This window comes from Egretta garzetta, unplaced genomic scaffold (assembly GCF_000687185.1).
Source record: "Egretta garzetta isolate BGI_Z169 unplaced genomic scaffold, ASM68718v1 scaffold14, whole genome shotgun sequence".
Taxonomy (NCBI): domain Eukaryota; kingdom Metazoa; phylum Chordata; class Aves; order Pelecaniformes; family Ardeidae; genus Egretta; species Egretta garzetta.
The window spans coordinates 17,071-39,674 of NW_009259588.1; the positions used below are offsets into that span (position 1 = coordinate 17,071).

At 36.4% G+C, this 22,604-nt stretch overlaps 1 protein-coding gene across 1 annotated transcript in view; it reads right to left on the minus strand.

The window, feature by feature from the left end:
- Positions 1 to 22,604, minus strand: part of SLC9A3 (solute carrier family 9 member A3) — a 50,339-nt gene that overhangs the window by 3,204 nt on the left and 24,531 nt on the right. Inside the window, 13 exon segments of the mRNA XM_009637913.1 lie at positions 371 to 446; positions 1,007 to 1,183; positions 1,719 to 1,848; positions 2,498 to 2,613; positions 5,835 to 5,964; positions 8,236 to 8,306; positions 10,163 to 10,252; positions 11,066 to 11,268; positions 13,251 to 13,471; positions 14,344 to 14,446; positions 14,449 to 14,511; positions 15,335 to 15,413; positions 17,456 to 17,616. Coding sequence (XP_009636208.1) covers positions 371 to 446; positions 1,007 to 1,183; positions 1,719 to 1,848; positions 2,498 to 2,613; positions 5,835 to 5,964; positions 8,236 to 8,306; positions 10,163 to 10,252; positions 11,066 to 11,268; positions 13,251 to 13,471; positions 14,344 to 14,446; positions 14,449 to 14,511; positions 15,335 to 15,413; positions 17,456 to 17,616 — 1,620 coding nt within the window.

The window sequence follows — 22,604 nt, forward strand, 5'->3', positions numbered from 1 at the left end:
GCTGAAAAAGAGAAATGTTAGCAAAAGTTGCTCTGTGTGGCTTATCCAAAAGGAAGCTGAAAGTTCATCAATATCATAGCCACTGCATTGTTTGGTTTTCAAATTTAAATGTGGTATTTTAAAAATGTGAGTAAAAAGGCCAATTAAAATTTGGGTTGTCATCCAGCTGCCTAGAAGAACAACTTCTAAATCATCGAGACACTGCGTTTAAGCATGGAGCAGATCCCCACTCTAAATTCCGAATTATGACTAGAAGTCCCTTTCTAATATCACATTCACTGTTGCATATCACAAAATTTTTCAGTGCTGCTTTACTGACAATGTAGCTGGTAAAATGCAGTTAATGAAACTGGTCTAAGAGTCTTTTTACCTTTTTCCTTCAAAGTAAAATCTTGTACTGGATTTTCTGAAGGTATTATTCCATTTGGTAGGACATTGCTGTTCCGCTGAAAGAAACCAAATAAAGTTACCAAAAATGCTAACATCATCAGATAGAAATGGCAGTGACATCCTTTGAAATCATGAGTTCAGCAGCATAACCCTGAAATCTGTTGTAATCTTTGCTTGAGACTCAATATGGATGTCATTAGTTTCCCCCCTACACTCACTACAGGAAAAGAAAGGAACTTTGGCTTTTTGTATGCTGTATGTTCCCTCTTAGTTTCATGCAAATTTTGTGTAACACTTTAATCTATGGTGCTACCCTGCTACACCTACCCTGCAACATCTCCCCACAGTGTTCTAGCATGGCTCAAGGTCTGTTTTTCAAGTGATCAAAAATACCTCACCCAGAAGAAGGGTCCCAAAGCATAGAGAAAAGCAGCATGTGAGAGGATGCCCCTTGAGTTATCTCATAGTTTAATCTCTTCCTGCTTAGGCCCTTTAAGTTCATGAAGTTTGATAGGACAGAGATAAATGGAGGACATAGGACCCTTCAGAGTCCTCCCTGCCCTCCCCACCCTTTAGTTTGTGTGGCTACATCTGGATCCTTGGGAAAGTATTTTACCCTTTTTTGGCCCCGGTCTCGCTTGTGGATTTTATTGAGCTTCTTGGAATGGTTTATTCCTAGTTTGGTACTCTTGAAAGATTCTAAGCGCTTCCTCATTGTCCTATGGAAAATCTCCTTGTCTTGTTTCTCATCTTCACTGTACATGATCTCATGTCGACTGTACAGGTGTTTGTGCTGTTGCCAGGAAGGGAAGACAAAATTAATTTATTTAGAAATTCAGCTGGAAGCCCTGAATCAATGCATTCAATCAATGTCATGCAAATGTAAACAACTCCATAAAAAAAAATTAACTAGTCTGAAGGCATTAATGAAACTCCTTTTTTTCTTTCTCTTTCTTCACCATGAACCAAGTGTAAGTCCAGGAATCTTAAGGATGTAAGAGTGACTGTCATTCAAAGGAAGCCTCTTCCTGTAAGTGTCCGAATCACTTCAGTTGATACACTCCATTTAATCCTGCTTCAGAACGTATATTGGACCCAGTTCTGCATTCCACTGGTCCCAGTGAAATCAAAGGCACTAGTTCTGTTAAAGAGGCATGTTCATAAATGAGAAAGAATATAGACAGAGAAAGAATATAAGCCTATCTTCCTCAAGGGTGCAGATTTTACAGATGGGTTCTTTCCTTTTGAGTTTTGCTCTCAAGTTTTCATTCCTAATGTCTCCTAGATTTGGATTGGAAAACAGTCCAATGCTAGGCTTCTGCTCTCACCTCCTGCCGGGGTTTGTACAGGTACTGTTGTAGGGTGTGATGAGCGACTGTGTCTTCTGTGTCCCGGATACTTTTCCTCCTCTGCTCTAAAGCTTGCATGTCCAAGCAGACTGGTCCAGCTTTTTCTCTCCTGAAGAAGAATACAGTATGTAAATAACAGTCTCAGAAATGAGTAATTCCTGAAGAGGAAGTAAAAACAGGAAAATGTAGAACAAGGGGGAGAAATTAAGTTTAACAAAAAAAAGGAAAGGTCAAAATCAGCTAAATGAAAATGAGTGAACAAATATCTAATGGAGAATGTGAAAAGATTTTGATTTTTGTCTTTCAGGTGGGTGTAGCATTAATTTCACAGTTTACATGACACACAGTCTGTTCGGTGAAAGAATCATGAAAAAGTTAAGGAAGGAGCAATTTTTTTTTCTTGCCTCTCTCCTGATGGAGAGATGCTCCTCCTGGAGCAGACACAGAAATGACACATCTAGCCCTGTCTATAGCAGTTGGTGAACAAAAGGAACATGAAACAACTCTAATGTGGATGCCTGCTTCATCTTATCTGCCTTTACTGCCAAAATTTGTTTATGTATAAAATGCAACAGTATAACTGTACATACACCCATTTTATGTGGGAGAAAAAAGATTAACTGAAGATCAAAAAAGTAGTGATTGAAGCCATTGATTTGCATTTTTCAAAATTTATAACACTGCTTCCATTTCTTCACATATAAAAAAACCCCACAACCTCACTCTCCCTCTCCCCCTGATCAGTCCACATTACTTACAGTAAATAAGAGACAGAGCTTTCCACGGTACTTGGGCGTGGGGTGCTGAAATCCACATTTACCATGTTGTCTGTACTTGGAGAACGTATAAATGCCAAGGAACCTCTACGTTCTCCCTGGCCACAGAAAGAAACAAGACATATTAACAGCTGTAAACACCTAGGGCAAAATGTGTATCAGAAAATGCAGATAATTTGTGAGGCTGCTGTATGCAAATGGCAGAACAAGCAGGGGAGACGTTGTATATTTTAGGTAATGAATACAAACTATTTTTTGGTTTTATGGTTTCTTTACACTGAGTGACATTATCCCAATGAACAAAGCTAGTAGAGCAACTATTCCATTCTTGTAAATTGATTTTGAGGATGTTAATGATTTCTTAGGCCTCAATGTTTGCAAATTATATCCTTGCACTTCTGCAGTCTAACCCTTTTCTCTTCACAGACCCTTTCAGGCACGGACTTTTTACTTTGTACCACATTGCAAACCAAGTTCATAGGGATATCTATGCAGATTTTTATGACTCAGCACATCGCTGCGCTAACAGTAGTGTTTTCAAAGATACAGCACTAAGTTTTCTGTCCTCTACCAGACTGGAAGCAGAAAATCTTAAGTAGTGGTAGAAGTCTACAAGACTATTGGAAAGCAGTTATGGCATGAAGAGATGAGATACTGAAGAGGTAAGATTTGCTTTCAGTTCTAAAATTAGTGTTACAGAAGTGAATTGCTGGAAAAGCTCAGATTTATGTCTTCAGTTTTCCCTACTGCTTGTGTAATCTCTTGATTAGGTAGCTGTTGAGTGACATCATGGTTACACAGGCTGAACCCATTTATGGTTTTGAATCACAGCAGAAAGAAATCACATAGCAGGTCTCTACATTTTAAACTGTAATAAAGAATACACCAAAAAAACCCACCTCCCTTGCAGAATATTGAAAGGTATTTTATCTACCGTTTTCCAACTTTAACTGTATTGTGGCCCCTTTACATTTCTATATTCATAGAGCAAATCAAACAAATGTTTCCTTTTATTGTTGTAGCCCACATACATGTTACAGTAGTATGTGTTGGATCAGATCAGTGACATTAAGAAGTACACTTTGGCCTCTGTAGGCAGAAAACTTAAGAGAAACAAAAGTAAATTCTGGGTCAGCATCATCCCATCCATTTTCTTAAGTGCATCTGACTTACTTTTCAAATCAAGTTTAATGTTTCATACATACATCGTACCACATCATCAGTGGAGGAATTTTAGCCAGAAGAAGTTATGAACTGTAAGTATTTTAAGTTGCTTCTATTAATTTGCTCTGGATTATTTTCATTTTGCCTGGCTTAGGCTCTCCCCTCTCAACTGTAAGGAATTTATTTAGGTTCAGACTGAACTCTCTTAAGGTCTTGTGTATTGTACAGATGCAGCATAACAGCAGAGCTGGAAAAAGGAAAATTTATAAAATAGTTTTTAAATGCATCAGTTTCTTGCAAGTGAGTAGCTGGAGGAGACAGATCTTTACTCCTCCAGGAAGAAATGGCTTCAAATTCAATGTCAGTTTGTAATTCACAGATATTTAGCTCAAAGATATATTTCAGAAGTCAAAGAAAAGCAGGGCATCACTGAAACAAATAATAACGTGAGAAAGGTGGAATGACTTTAGGATTCACAATTCATAACTAATCAGGAATATTAACATAACTGATTTCCAGGGGAAGAAACTATGTTGCAAATCTTTTGTAGAACATAGAGAACTTTTAATTTCTTTGTCTATTATTATCAGATCAGTAGGCATTTGCCAATAGAATTTGTCTGCAAGACACAATATACACAAATAGTATTTGGACTAGGGTAGCAAAAGTCAGTTTCCTTGTGTTATGAACTGTACTAAGGTATAATGAAAAAGGTAACTCTCCTAAAAAAATAATCATCTAACTTAATCTGACATTACTATATAGGATTCAAGACATTAATAGGTAAAGATTCTGGGGCTAAATCTGCATGGCTTAGTGATCTACAGAGCACTTTGCATCTGTTAAATTCTGTAATGAATCTACTGAACTGATTCAGCAGCGAATCTGAACATGAATCTCATGCTCATCAACATCAAAGTCATTATCTAACTTTCTTCCTCTCAGGTGTGACCCAGAAAGCACAATGACAAAGAAAATCAGTTCTTAATCTCAGATGGTCTGAAAACCGAATGGGTAATTTACAAAATCTCAAAAGGAAGTATTTGCTAATCTTGTGAACCACTCCCCATTTTTCACACTAACATAATTTCTGAATTTCATCTTATTTTCTGAATTTGATGTTTGAAATTCTATATTTCACTGGAAGAAGTCTGCCTGGCTGTAGCTCATTTTCAAAAAAATAAAAGATTAGTAGTAGTAGTAGTATCAGTCATAGTAATAGTGTTTATTTTAATTAAAGAAATTAACTGGTATATCACCTAGCTGTTAAAATGAGTTCATTTGGAGATTATGGGCAGCCATTATCACTTCAAAGATCACTGTTTAAAATACTCCATATAAAATTATCCTCTATGCTGTATGAATACTGCACATTTGTGGTGATTTGAACTAAGGTGGCCAGTTTCATACTGAAGAAAATTAGGAATTCTTACACAATCTGTTAACATTGCTACAGTTTGGGAATGGTACACCTGCAGAAGTGGGAATGTACTCCTGCAGAAGGCCAGTAACTTTCTTCAATTCCTTAACTTTAAAAATTTCTCCTGTTACATGTCTTAAGTCTCCCTAAGTTCACAATTCTGTGATTGCATTTAGTATCTGTAGTATGTCACTTTAACCCTAATTTTTGAAGTGTGGTTCTTTTGATTCCATTGAATTAGAGTTACCCTTCCCAATCTTTTTGTACTACTGTGATCTGGCAGAATGAGATTATAGCAGTCCACTACTTTGATCATATAACCACATCATTTGGAAGTGAGCTTCTTCAAATCAGATTTGTCATCACATAGAACCATTGTTCTGCAGGAGTCAGACTCTGCTGACGCATTTAGAAAGACAGCAGCATGCCTGATCCCTTTGGAATTACAGTACTTTTTCATGCAATGAATATAGAAACAAAGTTATTCAGTAAAATCTAACAGAAGAGTACACTAACATAAGTATAATATACTCATACTTGGGGATCAGGCATAATACTGAGAATAACAGCTACTCAAACAGGTGATGTTGAGACTCAAAACAAATTTAGGACAAGCAGAACAGAAATGAAAATAATTTTCTTCTAAACATCTCCTGTAATATATCAACTTTAGGTTATATTACAAATTAAAAAATGACCAAAACCCAAACGATGCTATAATATGTTCATAAGTACCTCAGCCACATAGCTAATTGCATCCTTCAAGTTGAGTTCATGGAAAACATTAAGGATCTGGTCTCTTGATTTTTGAGCAGACCTTCTCATCAGTACTTTACTGAGGAATTTCCTATCAAAATTGGACCACCTGATAATTTAAACAAACTGTGTTAATGGCAACAAGCAATTTTAGTTTCACAGCATTTTTAGTTTAGCATAAATTATATTTTTTGAGCTAAGCACTTTAAAATAATCGTGAACATAGCAATGTGAGGGAATTTTGTTTTCAAGCTTTTCAATTAGCATTTAAAGAAAGTTAAAGAAAAGCCTACTACAGAGTTAGCAGCTGTCACAAAGCATTTAATAGGTTCACTTAACAAAACATTACTACAACAGCAAGGGTGCTATGATTACAGTATCCCATTTCAGAGTCACTAGGGCATTTTTTACTCTGGGAGATCACACTACCTTATTTTTTCACTTCTGATTATGCATTGTTGTATTTAACAGCTTCATTCTAAAAGTTTAATTTTCTTTCTTCCTTTGGCAGGGAATCTGCTTTTCCCCAGCTGTATTGTAGGACAACCAGCCTAGAAAATAAGTTCAAAACAACAGAGCCCTTCTAAAAGCACTTGCAGAGGGCCTTATTCATGCCATTGATGTTCTCTGGGGAATAGAAGTGATATGTATTTTCTGTGATTTACACTTCCAAGCTTGTCTGATAGTAGGATATCTGCCGTTTCATATTTAGGCTCCAGAAGAGAAAGGCTGCTTTATTTTCATCTACCTTCCTCAAGATTTTCTTTAAAGGGCATGAAGCAACTTTGGAGAATACTATTCAAAGTATCTTCAAAGTGTCCATCTTGCCCAAGTTGAGTATTTTGAGTTTATGGCTTTTTATTCAGATTGTTGAAACCTTTTTGTTGTTAAACATTATTCACAGAATTGATAACTATTCCTCTTCTCTAGCTAGAACATCTGGTAAGCAGTCTCTAATTCAGGCTGCCACAGCTGAGCACATTGGTTATAATGCTAGGGGCTGCCATTTTTTTTTGAGGGAAGAGCACTTTCATGTACATATAGTCCAAAAGAAGCAGACTTAAGGTGGTCTCATTCAAAATACATCACTCATCAAACCACACACTCAACCATGGATCTGCATTAAGCTACTCCTCTTGTTACTCAGGGAGATTACTTTCTGACATCTAAGAAGTGAAACTCTAATCTGCCACTTTAAAAATATTTAGCTCCATCTTCAGGATAGTATTTCAAAACTGGGGATGTATTTACCTGTATTATAGCCTGCTTAAAATCATTCCCAAAAAGTAAACTGAAAATTTAGACCAAAAGGAAGAGGATGTTCTATTTGGGATGCCTCATGAAAATTCTTCACTGCATAAACGAACAAAGAGCAACAAGAAATGAAGGAGACTGTCCCTGTAACTGGGTACAGACAGGTGAGCAATTCTTCTTGAGCTCAGATACAATCTAGCTCCAGCCAAGGATTTGCATAGTTATATGAGCATAATGCTGAACCTAAACTAATAATACACTCAGCTTCTCAGCAAGGGTTAGGAGAGTGCTCTGCAGGAAGCTAACACAACCACATAGCTTTTGGATTGGAATTCATGTGTTGAATCAGCAGGACATTAGAAGGTCAGAACTGTGCCTGTCTGCACCTATGAAATGACCTAACTCCAGGGAGAGAACTGCCTAACCTTAAATAACACTCAAAGATGTCCAGATTTAACGTCCTTTTTTCACATTTATTCATCTAGAGTATGGATGTCTGCCCATCACAATGGCAACTCTTCACATATACTTTAAAGAAAATGGTGTCTGTATCTTTCAGCTGAGTAATTTTGCTTGGCTCAAGATGAATCAACTAGAAACAGAGGGGGATGAAAATGATCTGTAATTTTCTGTATTGGTTTCAAACTAATAGGCTTAAACTATGCAAGTAATTTCAAAGCATTGCTTTCAGAGGTGTTGAACACATCCTTTGTAGAAATAGTATAAACAACTAGCATAGTCATGGTTGAGGGTTTTTTGGTGTCTCCACACATAAAAAATGTTCATGAGATGTAGTATTACAGAGAAGGACCAACATTAACGTTTTAGGTTAAATCTTGAGCAAATGACCAGTTCTCAAATCTTGAGAGAAGCTGATCCCTGGATATGAACTGGGGCATTTGCAAAGGCCTAATCTGAACTGTGGAAGAAAAAGAAAAGATTCCAGTTGTAGGGGACAAAAATAAACTATTTCCATATTTGCTGTATTTCCAGTATTTTCAGTACATAATCTTTTCAACTACATTTGACATCCTTGCTGTCCCTAAACTCGCAGGCTTAAAAAGCCACAATTTACAGATAAGATTTCCTAGGAGGATTTCAACATTCCAAGTTAATTACTACTTACTTGTCTCTCAGATAATTATGTCCTATTTGTCCAGAAATGTCTTCTATAGCAGAAAGAATGTGATCAAAGGCCTAGGAAAGTGAAAGTGGAATTAATACATTTACAGAAATAAAAGCCATAATTAGAAAATATCTCAGTTTATGTCAGGTTAGACCAGGTGACTATACAGAATAATTTTATTGCTGCTAAGCAGATTTTTTTCCCCATTTACAGAAATACTAACTACTATATGCTTTTCTTCAAAGCTCCTGAGCTTTCTAACCACTTCTTTACAAATTCACTGACTATTCTTGAATTACAAGGGTCTCAGCAAGAAGGTATTTAAACCCCCATTTTAATACTAGATTTTAAGACTTTTTATTGACTCATTTTACCATCTCCATTTCTGGCCTATGAAGTGTATCAGCCACTATTAGTGTCAATGATTAAATCCTAGTGTTTCTTTTTAGATGTTTCAAGAACCCATACTTCCCTCAGAGTAGAAGTAGGCACCATACTTTTAATATCTAGGGCAAAATCCCGTACTGGGTATACTACATGGCTGATAGAAATCATGAGGTTTATAACTCTTGATTCAAACCAAGGCAGCTGCGGGTAGAATTTGGTCTTTTTGTGTATATGTTTTTTAACATTTCACTCTTAATATTGGAGTGATTACTCCAGAATATACAGCATGCTAGGTTTAAAACAACATGGGTGATATGGATTATTCCTGAATATAATATTAGTTACTGCCTCAGGAGATATCAGACGTGGAAGTGGATAAAATGATACTATAAAAAGGTTGTCTCCCTCCTACTCCCTGAGAACAGACAGCGCTCCCTCTCTCTAAAGGCTGCAATTTATATAGATCTAGGAGCACTGTGCCTCCTGAGACAATATCTGCTGGACTATTCTAGGAAGTGGTAAATCAATATATATAACTTTACAAAGTGTTAGGATTAACACTACTGCTCGGCCTGTGCTACCAACTGGTATATAACATAAATGTAGACAGACTGTATTTCTTCACAGAAGCAGCAACTGATTTTCAAATAGTAAAATATTTGAAGGGCAATGGAAATTTGAATTGCTGAATAACAAAAGCATAATTCAGTAGTCTGTAAAAGAATTCCTCAGAAACAAACCCTGTCCACTACTAAGTTGTTAATTCACTTCAGGTAACCTCCAATGTAAGAACAGACAAGACTAGAAGCTCATACAAGAATGTGTTAAAATACTCGATGCAGGATAGCTGTGTAAATCTGTAGAGTCTATGAATTAAAGAAGGCTATGAAAGATGTCTTATAGTCTTCCATCCTTTAACCTATATTTGTACTGAAAATGCATGGGTTTTTTTACTGGATAAAAACTTTATAATATTGTGTGAAAGTGAATTGGAAGAGATCATGTTTCAAAATATTTTAAAAGGTTAAAGAAATGAAGGCACATACAGCATTCACACTGAACTAGAACTATTACCATTAATCTGGAATTTCAGTACATAATTAACATCTGCACTGGGCAGCAGACCACCTTTCTATGTAAAATGCAAGCTACAAAGTCTGCTTTCATCTTTTCCATAAATAAACAGTATTTAAGAAGGAAAAATAAACTTACTTCCATGTTCTTTGCCCTAGTCATCTTCAATCAAATGTCCTCCCCTTTTAGATGTAGAGAAAGAAACATATTCCAGCCGTGCTGTTTCCCCAGTACTTTCAGCCTCACTGAATTCTCAAGTGAAAGACCAGAACCTTCAATTGAGTATCCCTTCACAGGACTCAACCAAAAGACAAATTACAGCCTACAGATAACTTTTGAAGTGTTTGAAGGATTTTGCACTTGAAATTTGATTTTCCTCTCCCTTCCAAAAAGATTTTTTTTTTTTCTCTTAAGGCACTCTGTAAAAATCCAAAAGATACCATAGTTTTGTTTAAAAATATCTTACTCTGCCATGAAGTTTCTCGTTCAGTTTTGGCTCTCTGTGTTCAGTTTTCTTCACTTTCAGCCACTGTACCAAAGGCTTGATAGTCAGTCCCTAAGGATTGAAACATGATAATAAATACTTAGGAATTATCTTAGGTTTTCCTCCAGCTGGTCATTGTTAAAGAGAAATAGAGTATTTTTGTATGTTATATGGTGGTTCTCATACTTCGCCCGTTGATCTCTGTCCCCTTTAGAACATAAAATAATGCAGTACTCAGCTCGTGTTACAAAAGCTTGAAAAGACACCAGCCAGTGGAACAATATATATTCTATAAGAAAAATATGGTAGTGGAAGGGTTAAAGTGTTTCCTATACAATTGAATGTGGTATTTTCTGCACATATCAGGAGTCTGTGACCACAGTTAAGCTTTCTATAAAAATTTGAAAAAATTACAAGCTGGCATATATTGATATATCTCCATTTGAATTAATGTTTTTTTCATCCAGAAAGTGCTATTTTTTTGGATGCTAAATACTTTCTCGTCCCACTGCTTACTAGTCTATTTTGAAGCAGGGACTTAGGCTCAAGTAGATCAGCTTAATAACTGTATTTGCCCATAAAAAGGACTGTTCTCTATAGTTACTCACATAAGGTGAAGGATGTTTAATCAGATACTAACTTGAGAACTATTAATACCAAGCAGCTAAGGCTGAACATTTTTTAGCACAGAGGAAATTGTGTTTTATCCCTTGTGGTGCCATATGAAAACATAAAATAGGATCTCTGTTACTAAAATTACAATTCAATTATGCTTTCAGTTCAGTGAAACAATATGCAACCTTCAGCTGAGAACTTCTTTAAGCATTTGGTACTTTTGGGAGACTCCTTCTCCATGCAAGAAGCATGTTTAAGAAGTTGAATTACCTGGAAAATAACAGTAAAAAACACAACAATGATAGTTGTGCTGACAAACAGGTTTCTCTCTTTCACTTTGTCCACATCCAGAAGTACCACCAGAGCAAAAGCAACTGCTCCACGTAGTCCACCATATGACATCACCACCTGGTCTATTATCTCCAACTGGACCATTCTGTAGTGGTTAAGAATCCATGTCTGTAAAACTACGCCTATAAAGAAACAAATACCAGCATGTCTAGAGATACATTTATGAAATGTCAATGTCCCAACTGTGTGTAACAGTACTACCAGCCTGCTTTCATAATGAATTCTCTACACAATCTACTTCCTCTGTATTGCTACACTGCCAAGGACAGCAGGCGCACTTGGTACCATCCCCTTTATGTTTAGCCAAAGGAATTAGATGAAGCTGCTTCTGTGAGCCAGCAGCTCTTCTGAAAATGCTGCCCTCTGGCATAGGCACTACAGGTGAAATTCTGCTATGTGCTGACCTTTGAAATTCGCAGATAAGAAAGAATAGAATTTCTAGCACCATAGTCAGTCATACCCACAGGGTCTTTTAACAGATGATAGAGAAATGGGTTGAAACAGCATTGATTTAGGGAGTAAGTGTGGTACTCTTTACAAATTATGAAAAATTACATTTATGTCATTGTCTTGCGGAGGGTTGTGTAGTTATGCTAACGCCATCTTCAAGCCTACAGGTGAGATGCTGCCTGCTGTAGGAGACCTAAAGCTGTATAAATCATGTCTCCCAGAGCTCCCACTGTACAGAAGGAAAACAGGTTCACCAGTTCTGAGAGTGTCACAGCATGTGTGTCCTACTTGCAGCAGGACACAACTGTTAACAGGTGCAAAAGAGATATTTCTCTTTTTAGAGAACTTTGAACTTGTGCTAAGGGAAGAATATCTTCTGTGTACAACTGTAAGGAAGGCCTCTAGTGGAGGGGACCTTGAAAATTAATTCATGCCATCAATCTGACTCCTCCAAGGGTATGAGAGCTGCAATTACATAAGGCCCAATAGCATCAGGTCTTCAGTAATTTATCGATGTCAAAGCTCAATTACTTTAATGGATGCATATTGTTATTGCCGAATATTTACTACTTAATTATTGATCACACTTATTACAGGATTGTTAATCACTCATTCCAGGAATACAACAAATAACAAAGCCAAGATACTGAAAACTTGTTTAAACACTTCACGCACATCAGTGGTTACTGAGAGGTCACGAAATGAACAATGGTTACAGACTTTTTAGAAAGGAGAACATGGGGTTAGTCCCTTCATTCAGCCCAGGAATCTCTAGACAGAATAAGAATACAGAGTCTAGGAAAACTGACAGCTAGATAGATGTGTTACCTTTTATTTTAATTTAATTCAAGATAAACAGGCAAATAAACCCATTTTATTTATTCCCAGATGTAAGTACATACACCAAATCACTATGTATATTACTCTAGAAATACTTCATTCTATGCCTTTTTTGTGATTTTAGCCCCTTTGTAATTTCACAAAACAGTGATTAAATAGTAGACCTATATAGTTGGACAAATGGTCTTAGGTATTTTGAAATGTTTGCAAACTTATATAAACCCAGTAAATTGACAGTAGGTAATCCCTAGCTGACACAGTCTTATTTACTCAGTTTTACCAGTCCCTCAGAATTATTTCTTAAGCCAGAGAACCTGTGGTATAATTAGGTATGGTCTTACATCACTGTGTGTCTCAAACCTGAAGCCAACCATAAAATTAGCTTAAGACAATCTATTACCAAATTGAAAGAGCTGAAGGAAAGAGATGGCTGCTGGGACTCACATCTTTTGTTAGGCTGAAGTTAAAGAACAAAGTCCGTTTCACCAGGAGATTTTTGCCAATGGCATGTGCTGGGTCAACAAGGATTAGCCACTGGGTGATTCATGTTAACTGCTGGGTTAGTCATATTCTCACATGTCATCAAAAGTGAAATCCTACTATACTTTCAGCATATCGTGAAGCTTGCTGTAGAGGTCTACCCTCATAACCCAAAACCAATCACAAGTTCAACTAAAATAAATCTAGTATTTTAAAAGAAACAAGTCTAGAACTCAAAATCGCTTTTTTTTTTTTTTTTTTTTTTTTTTTGCAAAAGAATATGTGATTGTATCAACAATACAATGCAAGGACAGGAAGAAGATCATCCCCTTACCAATAACTCTATATACTGAGATGAAGACCAGAGTCAGCAGAATAAAAGCTGTGTTCCAAGTCCAGATATCTGGATTTACAGCTGAAATTCCCAGGAACATGAAGATAATAGTTTCTGCTCCACTGGCCATCATTTTCATGGTATATCTTACAGTTGTAGAAGATTGTTCAGATATGTTAGCCTTGACATATTTCTGACAGCAGATGCCACAGAAAGTTATCCTAGGGAAAAAAAAAGCAATTGTTCAGAAAATATTTGTTGCAACATTTGATATTATTTCCATCTGTCTGTCACATAGTGATAAAACCCCACCAATAATTCCTAGGAAAAAACACACTATAGTCATTCTGGAGTCTAATCTAGGTGAAAAGCATATCTCAAACATTTTTGGGTGATCCTGAGAAGTCTGAAGAAAACATTTCATTAGATCATAACAGACTTTAATTCTCTTCAGATTACCATACTGCTTTACATGCAAAATTTTAAATCTTGTTTACATTAGACATAATCTTAAACTAATGATCTGTTTACAGTAAGATTTTCAGGTCTTGACTATACTCACTGTAGCATCTACAAACATGACAAGCAAAACTGAGAAGAAAAGTATGCCAGGAATCAACAGGTACTAAGAGAAGAAAGACCACAGAGGTACTCAAGCCAAAATATGCAAGATTTAGGCAAACCTTAACAGAGCAGTAAAGACAGTGAGAACAGCAAATAATGGGCATTCACATAATGCCTTAGAAAAATACCAGGTTTATTACAAAAAAAAAAAGATGTCAATACAAATGGACAACTGTTAGTTATAAAGTATTATGAATCACAAAGAAGAAAGAGTCGATTCTGTGTTTTGCAAAGGAAGTTGTCATGTTGCACAGCAGATACTGGAAAAATTGTGTTCCTTTTCAAGGCTGTATGACAGTATTTGCAAACTATAATCTACTGCAATGTGAAGATAGTAATATTCAGCATAAGCTTCATGAGTGTTATATTCTACAGTTGTCCTATATAATTTAGGTATTTCTTTTCAATGTTTTTAAAAACAATATTGCCTTCTCAGCCCCTTCACAGGCAGTAATAAAAAAGGACTTACGCAAGGATAGGGGAAAGAGAAAGCATCTCTGCTGTGAGGTAGGACAGGTAGGAAATGATAAACACAAATCCAGGTTCAATGATTCTCACGTGCTTGGTGAAAAAAAGAGCAGGAAGGCAAAGAAAATGCCAACCAGTGTCCCACCCAGGCTCACCACAAAGAATGACACTGAAAAACAAAACCAAACACAGCTTAAACAGTAGAAATATAATGGTTTGAACTAGTTCTATTATATGGCCAGCAAATCAGAAAAAACTTTGGAGGACACATTAAAAATATTTCTAAAATGCACATTAATTGCTTTTGAGCACTTGGTATGTGAATGCAGCATTCTGTAGAAAAAACAAGGTTACTTTCTGTTAAGCCTCACCATTTTAGGCTTATTCAAAACCCACAGATTTCTTTCAACAATTTTTTTCCCACGTTCTGTCAACAAATGCTTTTCCAAAAGCTTATTATAGAATATGCCAAAGTCACTGTTAAAATATTGATTCATAAGATAATGTAGGATCATGTCATGCTTGGAATGGGAAATAATGACTGAATTTTTAGGTAAATAACATTTCTCGAGATTCACTAGCAAATGTTACTTGATGGCAATCAGTGTTAAGGAGTGAGAATGCCCATATGCAATCTCGACTTTCCTGGGATGCATGGAGGGCATGGGCTGAACCTAAGGACTTGTTATAAAATACAAAGAAAATATGTATAGCTGTCAAGTTTTGTGCTCTTAACAACTGAACTCCACATCTGTTGAGTCTTCTCAGAAGAGAAGATTAATAAACAGATAATCTCATTGTTTCCCAAATATTCAGGAATATTCACTTATTTATTTTCTTAAGACATTTGTGTATGCTACAGGAGTGTGGGAATATGAGTGACAAGGGAAAGGACTGAAAAATAACAGTTACTGATAGCATAATAGTAATATTTTGTTTAAAAGCCTGCATATGTACAACAAATATGTGATACAGAATTAAATTCTACGCACCTATGCCTTTGAGACATTCAATCCCCGTCACATTCTCTGGACCTATTTTAACAAAAGATTCAAACACATTGTAGAGCACCTGAAAAGAAAAGTAGACTAACTTAATATTTGCTCCCAAATTAAGCCTATTAAAAAAAATCTCCTTTTGGGCCCCAACATTATAAATTCTGAAATTATGTATGACCGAAGGAAATTCTGCACGGAGGGAGAAGATTCTGCAGATTGTTGAATTTTTCAAAATGGAAAAAATGCAGTGAAGAAAGAAGAAAGAGAAATTTAAAAAAACCAGCTTTCTTATTTTTTGGTATGATATCTATATATAAGAAGCATTTTTACATCTAGATGCATTTTCTAAAGCAACACTCACTCTAAAATCCAGGTATTTGGCAGATTTATTTAATTGCCTGTATAAGATAAATAAGATACTTAATAAGATAATAAGATACTAGTTGAACATATGTAAAATAAGTTGAACATAAAAGAGAATAAACTATAACGATTGTACTAAAGCTTTTAAAATAATTGACTAGCAGTGATAATGCTGAAAGTAAAAAATTCATCTTGTCCATACCCCTGCCTAAGGAGGTTTGTATGAGCATCATTCTTGACACATGCCTGTCTACTCTATTCTTAATTCTTGCAGTGATGGAGAAGAACTTTACTGTAGCTTTCTCAACTTTCCTTGTTGCAGCTAAGCTTGTTAATTCTTATCATACTTACTCCAGTCATGGCGTACAGATTACTTTGTTCTGTATCAGTAGTCTTTTACGTATTTACATTTAAAGAATGCTACATCATCCAGTTTCTTCTGTCCTCTAGTCTTTCCTTTTTCAAGTTGTTTCAAACTTTCTCATAGGCTGTGCTTTCTGACTCTTGATCATGCTTACTCTTCTTGTCTGGGTTTTATTCAACAATCAATCAAACTTTCTTTTATTTATAGAGTGTTTGTATTCGTTTCACAGTAACAAAAACTTCTTTCCTTCTGAAAGCCAGTGATATTGATACTTGAGTTCATTGAGGGTTTATTTTAATATTTATTCCTGGCAATACCCCAGAAGTACTAATGAGACTGACATCTAAAGGCAATTGGATTTCTCTGGAGTTCCTAAATGGCATTTTCAAACTCATGTTAACAACGGTTCAGGCTGCTGCCATTGACCTTGCAGTGCCTTGCTGCCTTGGTTGCAAAAAATTAAGTCACTGAGCCTGGTAGATACGTCTTAACATCCTCTGGAGACAGCAGAAGCAGGAATAGGAGATAATCCAAGAAATGAATTGAAGCTCTATAGCAACTCAGTTGCATAGCATCTTTATGCCATATGATTTCTGATCCCAGCCCACTAGCACTGTACTACAAAACTATTGAATGTTTTGTTCTGAGAAAAATTCTGTGCAAAAAGAAAAAGGGTTTCTATCAAAATAAAAACATCAGTAGAAATGTGGGATTGCTTTAAGTCTATTAAAGTCTATTAAGTTTTCCTTTTCTTTCTAAATGAAAAAAAAAAAAACAAACAGAAATTAACATGTTGCCAAAAAAACCCAACCCAAACCAGAACATTTCTAAAATGTCCCACAATTTTTCCCAAGTTGGCTCTTTGTTATATAGCTGTTTGTTAAACATCTGATTGAAGTAAAAGAGAGGGAAGAGGCATAAGCACTTTGTTGAGTATTCTCTCTCTCACTGTCTATATATCTGAGGTATGCATATAAATTATGGGCATAATGGAAATATGCAGAAAAGAGTATGTGCATTTAAAAACAACAGCAAAGAAAGGCTTTAAATCCTTGGAACTAATTTCAGTAAGTCACAAAAGCCCTACTAGAACCACAAAGGCAAATAAAACATACACACCTGAAACTTCATGTTAGATTTTTTTATGCTTACCCAACCCAGGACTGTATATTTTTCTGTGACTTACAGGCTCCAAATAGCTTTCATGCTCAAACATTTAATCTTTGCAATACGGTGTTTGTAAGCAAGACAGAGAACACCGTGAGCTATGCTACACTAGCCCATGAGTAGATACACACAGATGACACAGTATTTCATTTAAGGGGAAAATACACTTAAGAAGAAACCCTCTAGAGTTGGGGTGACTTTGGGATATATACTTTACTTACCACAGTTACAGCATCATTCAGAAGTGATTCTCCAAAAACAATGATGAATAGAACTTCATTGACATGGACTTCTTCAAACACTGCCAGAACAGCTACAGGATCCACAGCAGCAATTAAGCTGCCAAACAGGAGGAAGTCCAGCAGTCCAGTATTCAGGTGGCCTTCAAAAATAAAGCAAACAAAGTATAAGCAGAGTCAGCTCTATATTATCTATAGTAATGACAGACTGTGATATTACAGATAATGCAAAATCCTTGAAAATAGGGATCCTAAGGCATCAACTGGAAAGCATGGCACAGAAACTATTTAACAAGTTCTGCATTGTGTCACTTTCTATCCTACAAGGTTTGTTCGATCCAGCATTGGCCCATGTGGATCAAAGTTGATTCTGGGAGCAGTACAGTCTTGTTCCTATGGCAAGGAACTTGAGATAAGTATTTCCAGATCTAAAGTGGCTTTGTATTTGTGTATGGTATGGTTTATCTAACTTGAGTAAGTTATCCCAGGATAACTGAGAACTGACAAGATGGTAAGAGGAATATACCAGTACTCCTGAAGTAAACATTCCAAAATACTTCATGCCACAGGCCAAATATGACTCTTGGTCACTAATAACTGCTACAGTGGGGCTTAACTGCACCCAGTGCAGTTAAGCACCACTTGCGGCCTCCTTATTCAAGTAGACATTCATTGATAGATGCAGTTAAGCCACTTGTTCCCAAAATATGATTCATGAAGCCAATGTTAAATTGTCTGCAAGTGGACCATGAAAACAGATGCAGGACTAAAATGTACCTCAACATTTTTGTGTTGTAGCCCCTTAGGAATTTTGGCAATGTTTTCAAAAGTTTTGGAACTACAAAACTCTGGTGACAAAGTAACCCAATATTTATTTAATTTTCTTTTAATCTTCTTTTAGTTATTGTTATTTTGTTCAGTTATGGAAACAGACTGAAACAAGCATCATTATAATTTTAAAAGTAACAGAAAAGGAAGAGCCACAAAGATTGCTTTGCTCAGCTTCCTAAACATCTTGCAAAATTTACCCTCTTCATGTAATCAAGAGTGGTATCCCAGTCATTTTTTCTGGGGAACAGGTTTTTGAAAGGGTAGAGAACAGGAAAATTCCCTTTGTGTTCATTAATGGATGGAGGAGGAAGCAAGGTTCATTAAGAAGTGATGAAGCCCAAAATGATACGAGGAAGAGCAAAGGAGGAGTATGTTGAGAGTTCATTCATCAGAACACAGGGCAGAGGCCCATGTACAAAATTAATAGACAGTGGTATCAGGCACAATTTCTACAGGTAAGGGAGAAATCCATCTGATTAAATGATTTGGAAGCATGAGTCAGACAATGACAGTCAGTAGCTGTAGCCAAAGAATCAATATTGCCTATAAGGTACTTCCAGAACAACATGGCCACTCCTCTAGCAAGAACTCTTACAAGATAATTTTTCAAATGCAGAATGTTTAGTGCTTAGAAGGTAATTGAAACAGAAACTAGAGTTGAAATATTTTTGATACAAAATGGCATGGGCATATTTGCTCAAGAGGACACTTACATGGGCAGCCAGAGACAGGAGTAGACAACACCCTGTTGTACACAACAATGGCCAATAATCTAGGGGAGCTGCAGAGGTACATATTCTCTTAGCTTCTGCCTGCCAATCAGAGCATCTACAATGTTTTCCATACAGTTTATAGGGACCTTGGTAAGGCCCTGAAAACAGAAATTCATAGTTTTCACTGACATGTAACTACTTTATATTTTCAAAAAGAGAAATAGTGTTGTTCACTCTTGGACATATTGGGTTGTGAATAAGGACTGAATCTACCCATTTTAGTGTGAGAGAGGGGTTGAAGCAGTGAGCTGAAGTCTGTCAAAAATTCAGCCTTAAACCTGAATCTATCAAATGTTGTCCTTCTCTGCCATCTTTAAGGAAGAAACAAGCCCAATGACAGTAACTATCAGATATCAGGCACAATAGAACATAAGCTTTTAAAATAAATTGTCTCACTAAGATTGCTTATCTTTTTTATATGTTACCAATTAGAATCATTGGTACATTCTTTGAAGACTTGCAAAGCTAGTGAGCAAATATTTATGGAAAGGTTAGGACACATCTATAATTCCTACAAAGCAGTGTAAAGAGGCATGGGGTTTCTAAATCAGACTTTCATTTAGACTAATTATATGACCACTGCTTCCTCCAGCTCACCAGAGTCTGGAGTGACTAGCTGCCAGCAGTAACACCTGAGCAAGTTAAATTCACTGGGCCCAGTTTAGGACTTCTACATATACTCAGCATGTTGTCACTATGACCTAGATTGTACAGAAAGAACTTTTCTAAGCATTAGTCACAATCACAGTTATTCCATGGAGAAGTGCTGCATGTCTTAATTCTCCAGAAGACAGTGAACAGTTAGGTGCAATCAGCCAGATTATATACTTCTTCCTATTCTGTGAAAGCAGACTGGTATGGCTGTTTGTTAGTTAATAGCTAAGGTGCTGATCTTTTAATTTCACTTCTAAAGAAGGATTTCTTTGTTATTATCAATTTCTCTCTCTTTCTTCTGCAAATTATAATATCTGTAAGGATATTGAAGGCAAACAAAGAGCAGCTTTTATGTTTATTTATGTAGGAAATCTATGTAATCCAGTTTGGATTATGCACTCTCATATTGATGGACAGTATTACAGGCCCATTCGATGGTAAATTTGAAAGTAATATGGCAAGTAAAAAGTAAGTTCATCTTAGTCTGTAGTGGATATACATTCCTACATTTTAGTGATGTTACTTTTAGTATCATTCACTCCAGTTGCAGAAAAAGTGGGGTAGGAACAAAAATATGCCATAGAAAGTCAATCAAAAGCTGCTATGAACTCTTCTAGAAATTGAGTAGTTCAGCATTCTCCTATCTTCAGCAAGTAAGTAACAACAGCAAGGCTTTTCTCAAAGTGCGGTGCTCAGATCTTGCTGACATCTTGGAGGTCAACACGATGTGTATTAGTAAGTATGTGTCGCGTAGATATTTTAAAGTCCTGCTTAGCTTTGCTGGAGAATGACATAGTTTTAATCAGGGACAGACTTCTCTGACCTTTTCCATAGCTGAAATTAGAACTCGCGTAAGTTATAATATGTCTTGGTGGTAAAGGCAGGTCCCCACAGTATACCAACTAAGGCTCATTCTAAATATTTAAATTAGCCAGGCATGTCAGTTTATTGTTTGCTTTTATTAACATCCCTATTTTTAGCTTGTAGAGCTTTAGCTGTGACCTGTGGTAGGGGCTGATTCTCCTGTTGTTTAGCTCTAAGCTCAGAGTTCTAGTATATACTGTCACTGAAAGATTTGCAAAATGGTGAAAGAGAACATGTAGCCATCAAATCCAGCTTTTACAGTTAGTCAAGAATTGCTTATGGATTGGGAGGAGAGCAATAGATAAACGGATGTTTAACTTAAAACAGAATTTTTGGGAAAACATTTGGCTTTTCCATTTCACGTGTCAGAAAGAGGTCAATGTTTTCCCTTTAATGATTTTGATCAACATATTTTTAACATTAATTATCATTTATTATATTTCCCAGAACAGAACATTAATAAAATATTTTTTGTCATATTTTTTAAATTGTGCCAAGCAGCTTGGATATTTAAAGAAAGAAATCCTTGTCCAATCTGTAGCAATAGCAATATCCCTTTCTCATCTCTTTTCTTCCTGAAAACCTGTATTTAACTATAAATGTGAAATTGTGAATGCCTATTGTGCCTACAGGCTGAAAGCACATTAAACATCTTGCCCACCTATAAAAGTCAATAGTGTGCATCTAAGCTGTCACTTTTGAATCTTCTAAAGAAAAAATGTTACTTATAAAATGTGGGTTATAGTAAGGTAAATACCTAAAATGTAAGCTAAATCTATCATAGATGTCTGTATTACAAACATCTGCAGTTACATAGTGCAAGTCTTGTATGAACAATTTCTTCCAGACTGGGATTTTCAAATGTGGACAGCACAGGTTTCCTTTAAAATTAATGTAACATATATGCCAATCTTATGCTTGGTTTCAAAGAACCCAGCCCCAGATTCTGCTGCTTCCCTGTGATGGACAACAGGAGCAGTTTTTGAGGCTGGAAAAAGTCTACTATGATATCTTCTGTAATAATCAGCTAATAGTTTAATTCTTCATCACAAAAATGTTCTCCACAACATCTGCAACTTCTGACATTTGAGACACTCTTTTTATATGGCCTGAAAGCCTGTGGTAAATTGCTCTTAGTCAATTTTGCACCACTGTGGTTAGAGAACAGTCCCATGACTAGCTGTTGAGCCTTTCGTACAACACAACATACCCCTTGCAGTCTTGGAGCCACCCACTCAGTCCAGAATCTCAGCACTGATTGCCAAGAAAAGATGGGCAGAGTGCACAGGCACAGCAGTAAACTGTATGTGTACTGCTCTCAGCAGCACTCAGGTGTGCCCTTATAGGTACTTTGTAGAACTCATGAACCTAAGAGAATTTTGTCCTAGAAGGGCTCTTGAGCTTCTTCAGTACAGACATTAAAAAAGTGTAGATAGGATGCCTGTTTCAAAACACATGCAATCCACATACAATGTGAATTATTGTTCTTCAGGTGGTAGTACATAGCTTATGTGCATGCCATGACTGCTGAGGAGCTGTTCTGTGCCTCTTCTAGCAGCCCCATTGCCCTTATATTGTAATATAATTAAGACAGAGAGCATTTTACATGTGCTACCTGGCTCTGTACGTCTTCAGTTACAATTTCCAGCCTCAGAAGACAAAATAGAGATGTGTCGTGCATACATACCCACTCAGCAACCATTGCTTACTTAATATTAAAGCTGACTGAAGGAAGACAGTTCCATTTCACAGTAACTTTGATGGTTTCTATCACAGGAGAAAGAAAAAAGCCCTTCAAAGTGTATTTTTGTCCAGATGTCCATTAGCAGGATGAATCCTGAGCTTTATCCTGAGAGTGTATATACACTCTTAGAGCAGGGAAATATGAGACATAGAGGTTCAAGTCCCTTCTGTGCTTACTTCAGAGAAGATTTCTCAGATCATTCTCAAATTTGGTAAAAATATTACAAATTGCTCGCATTAAAATAAGATTTTTCTGCTGAAAAGGG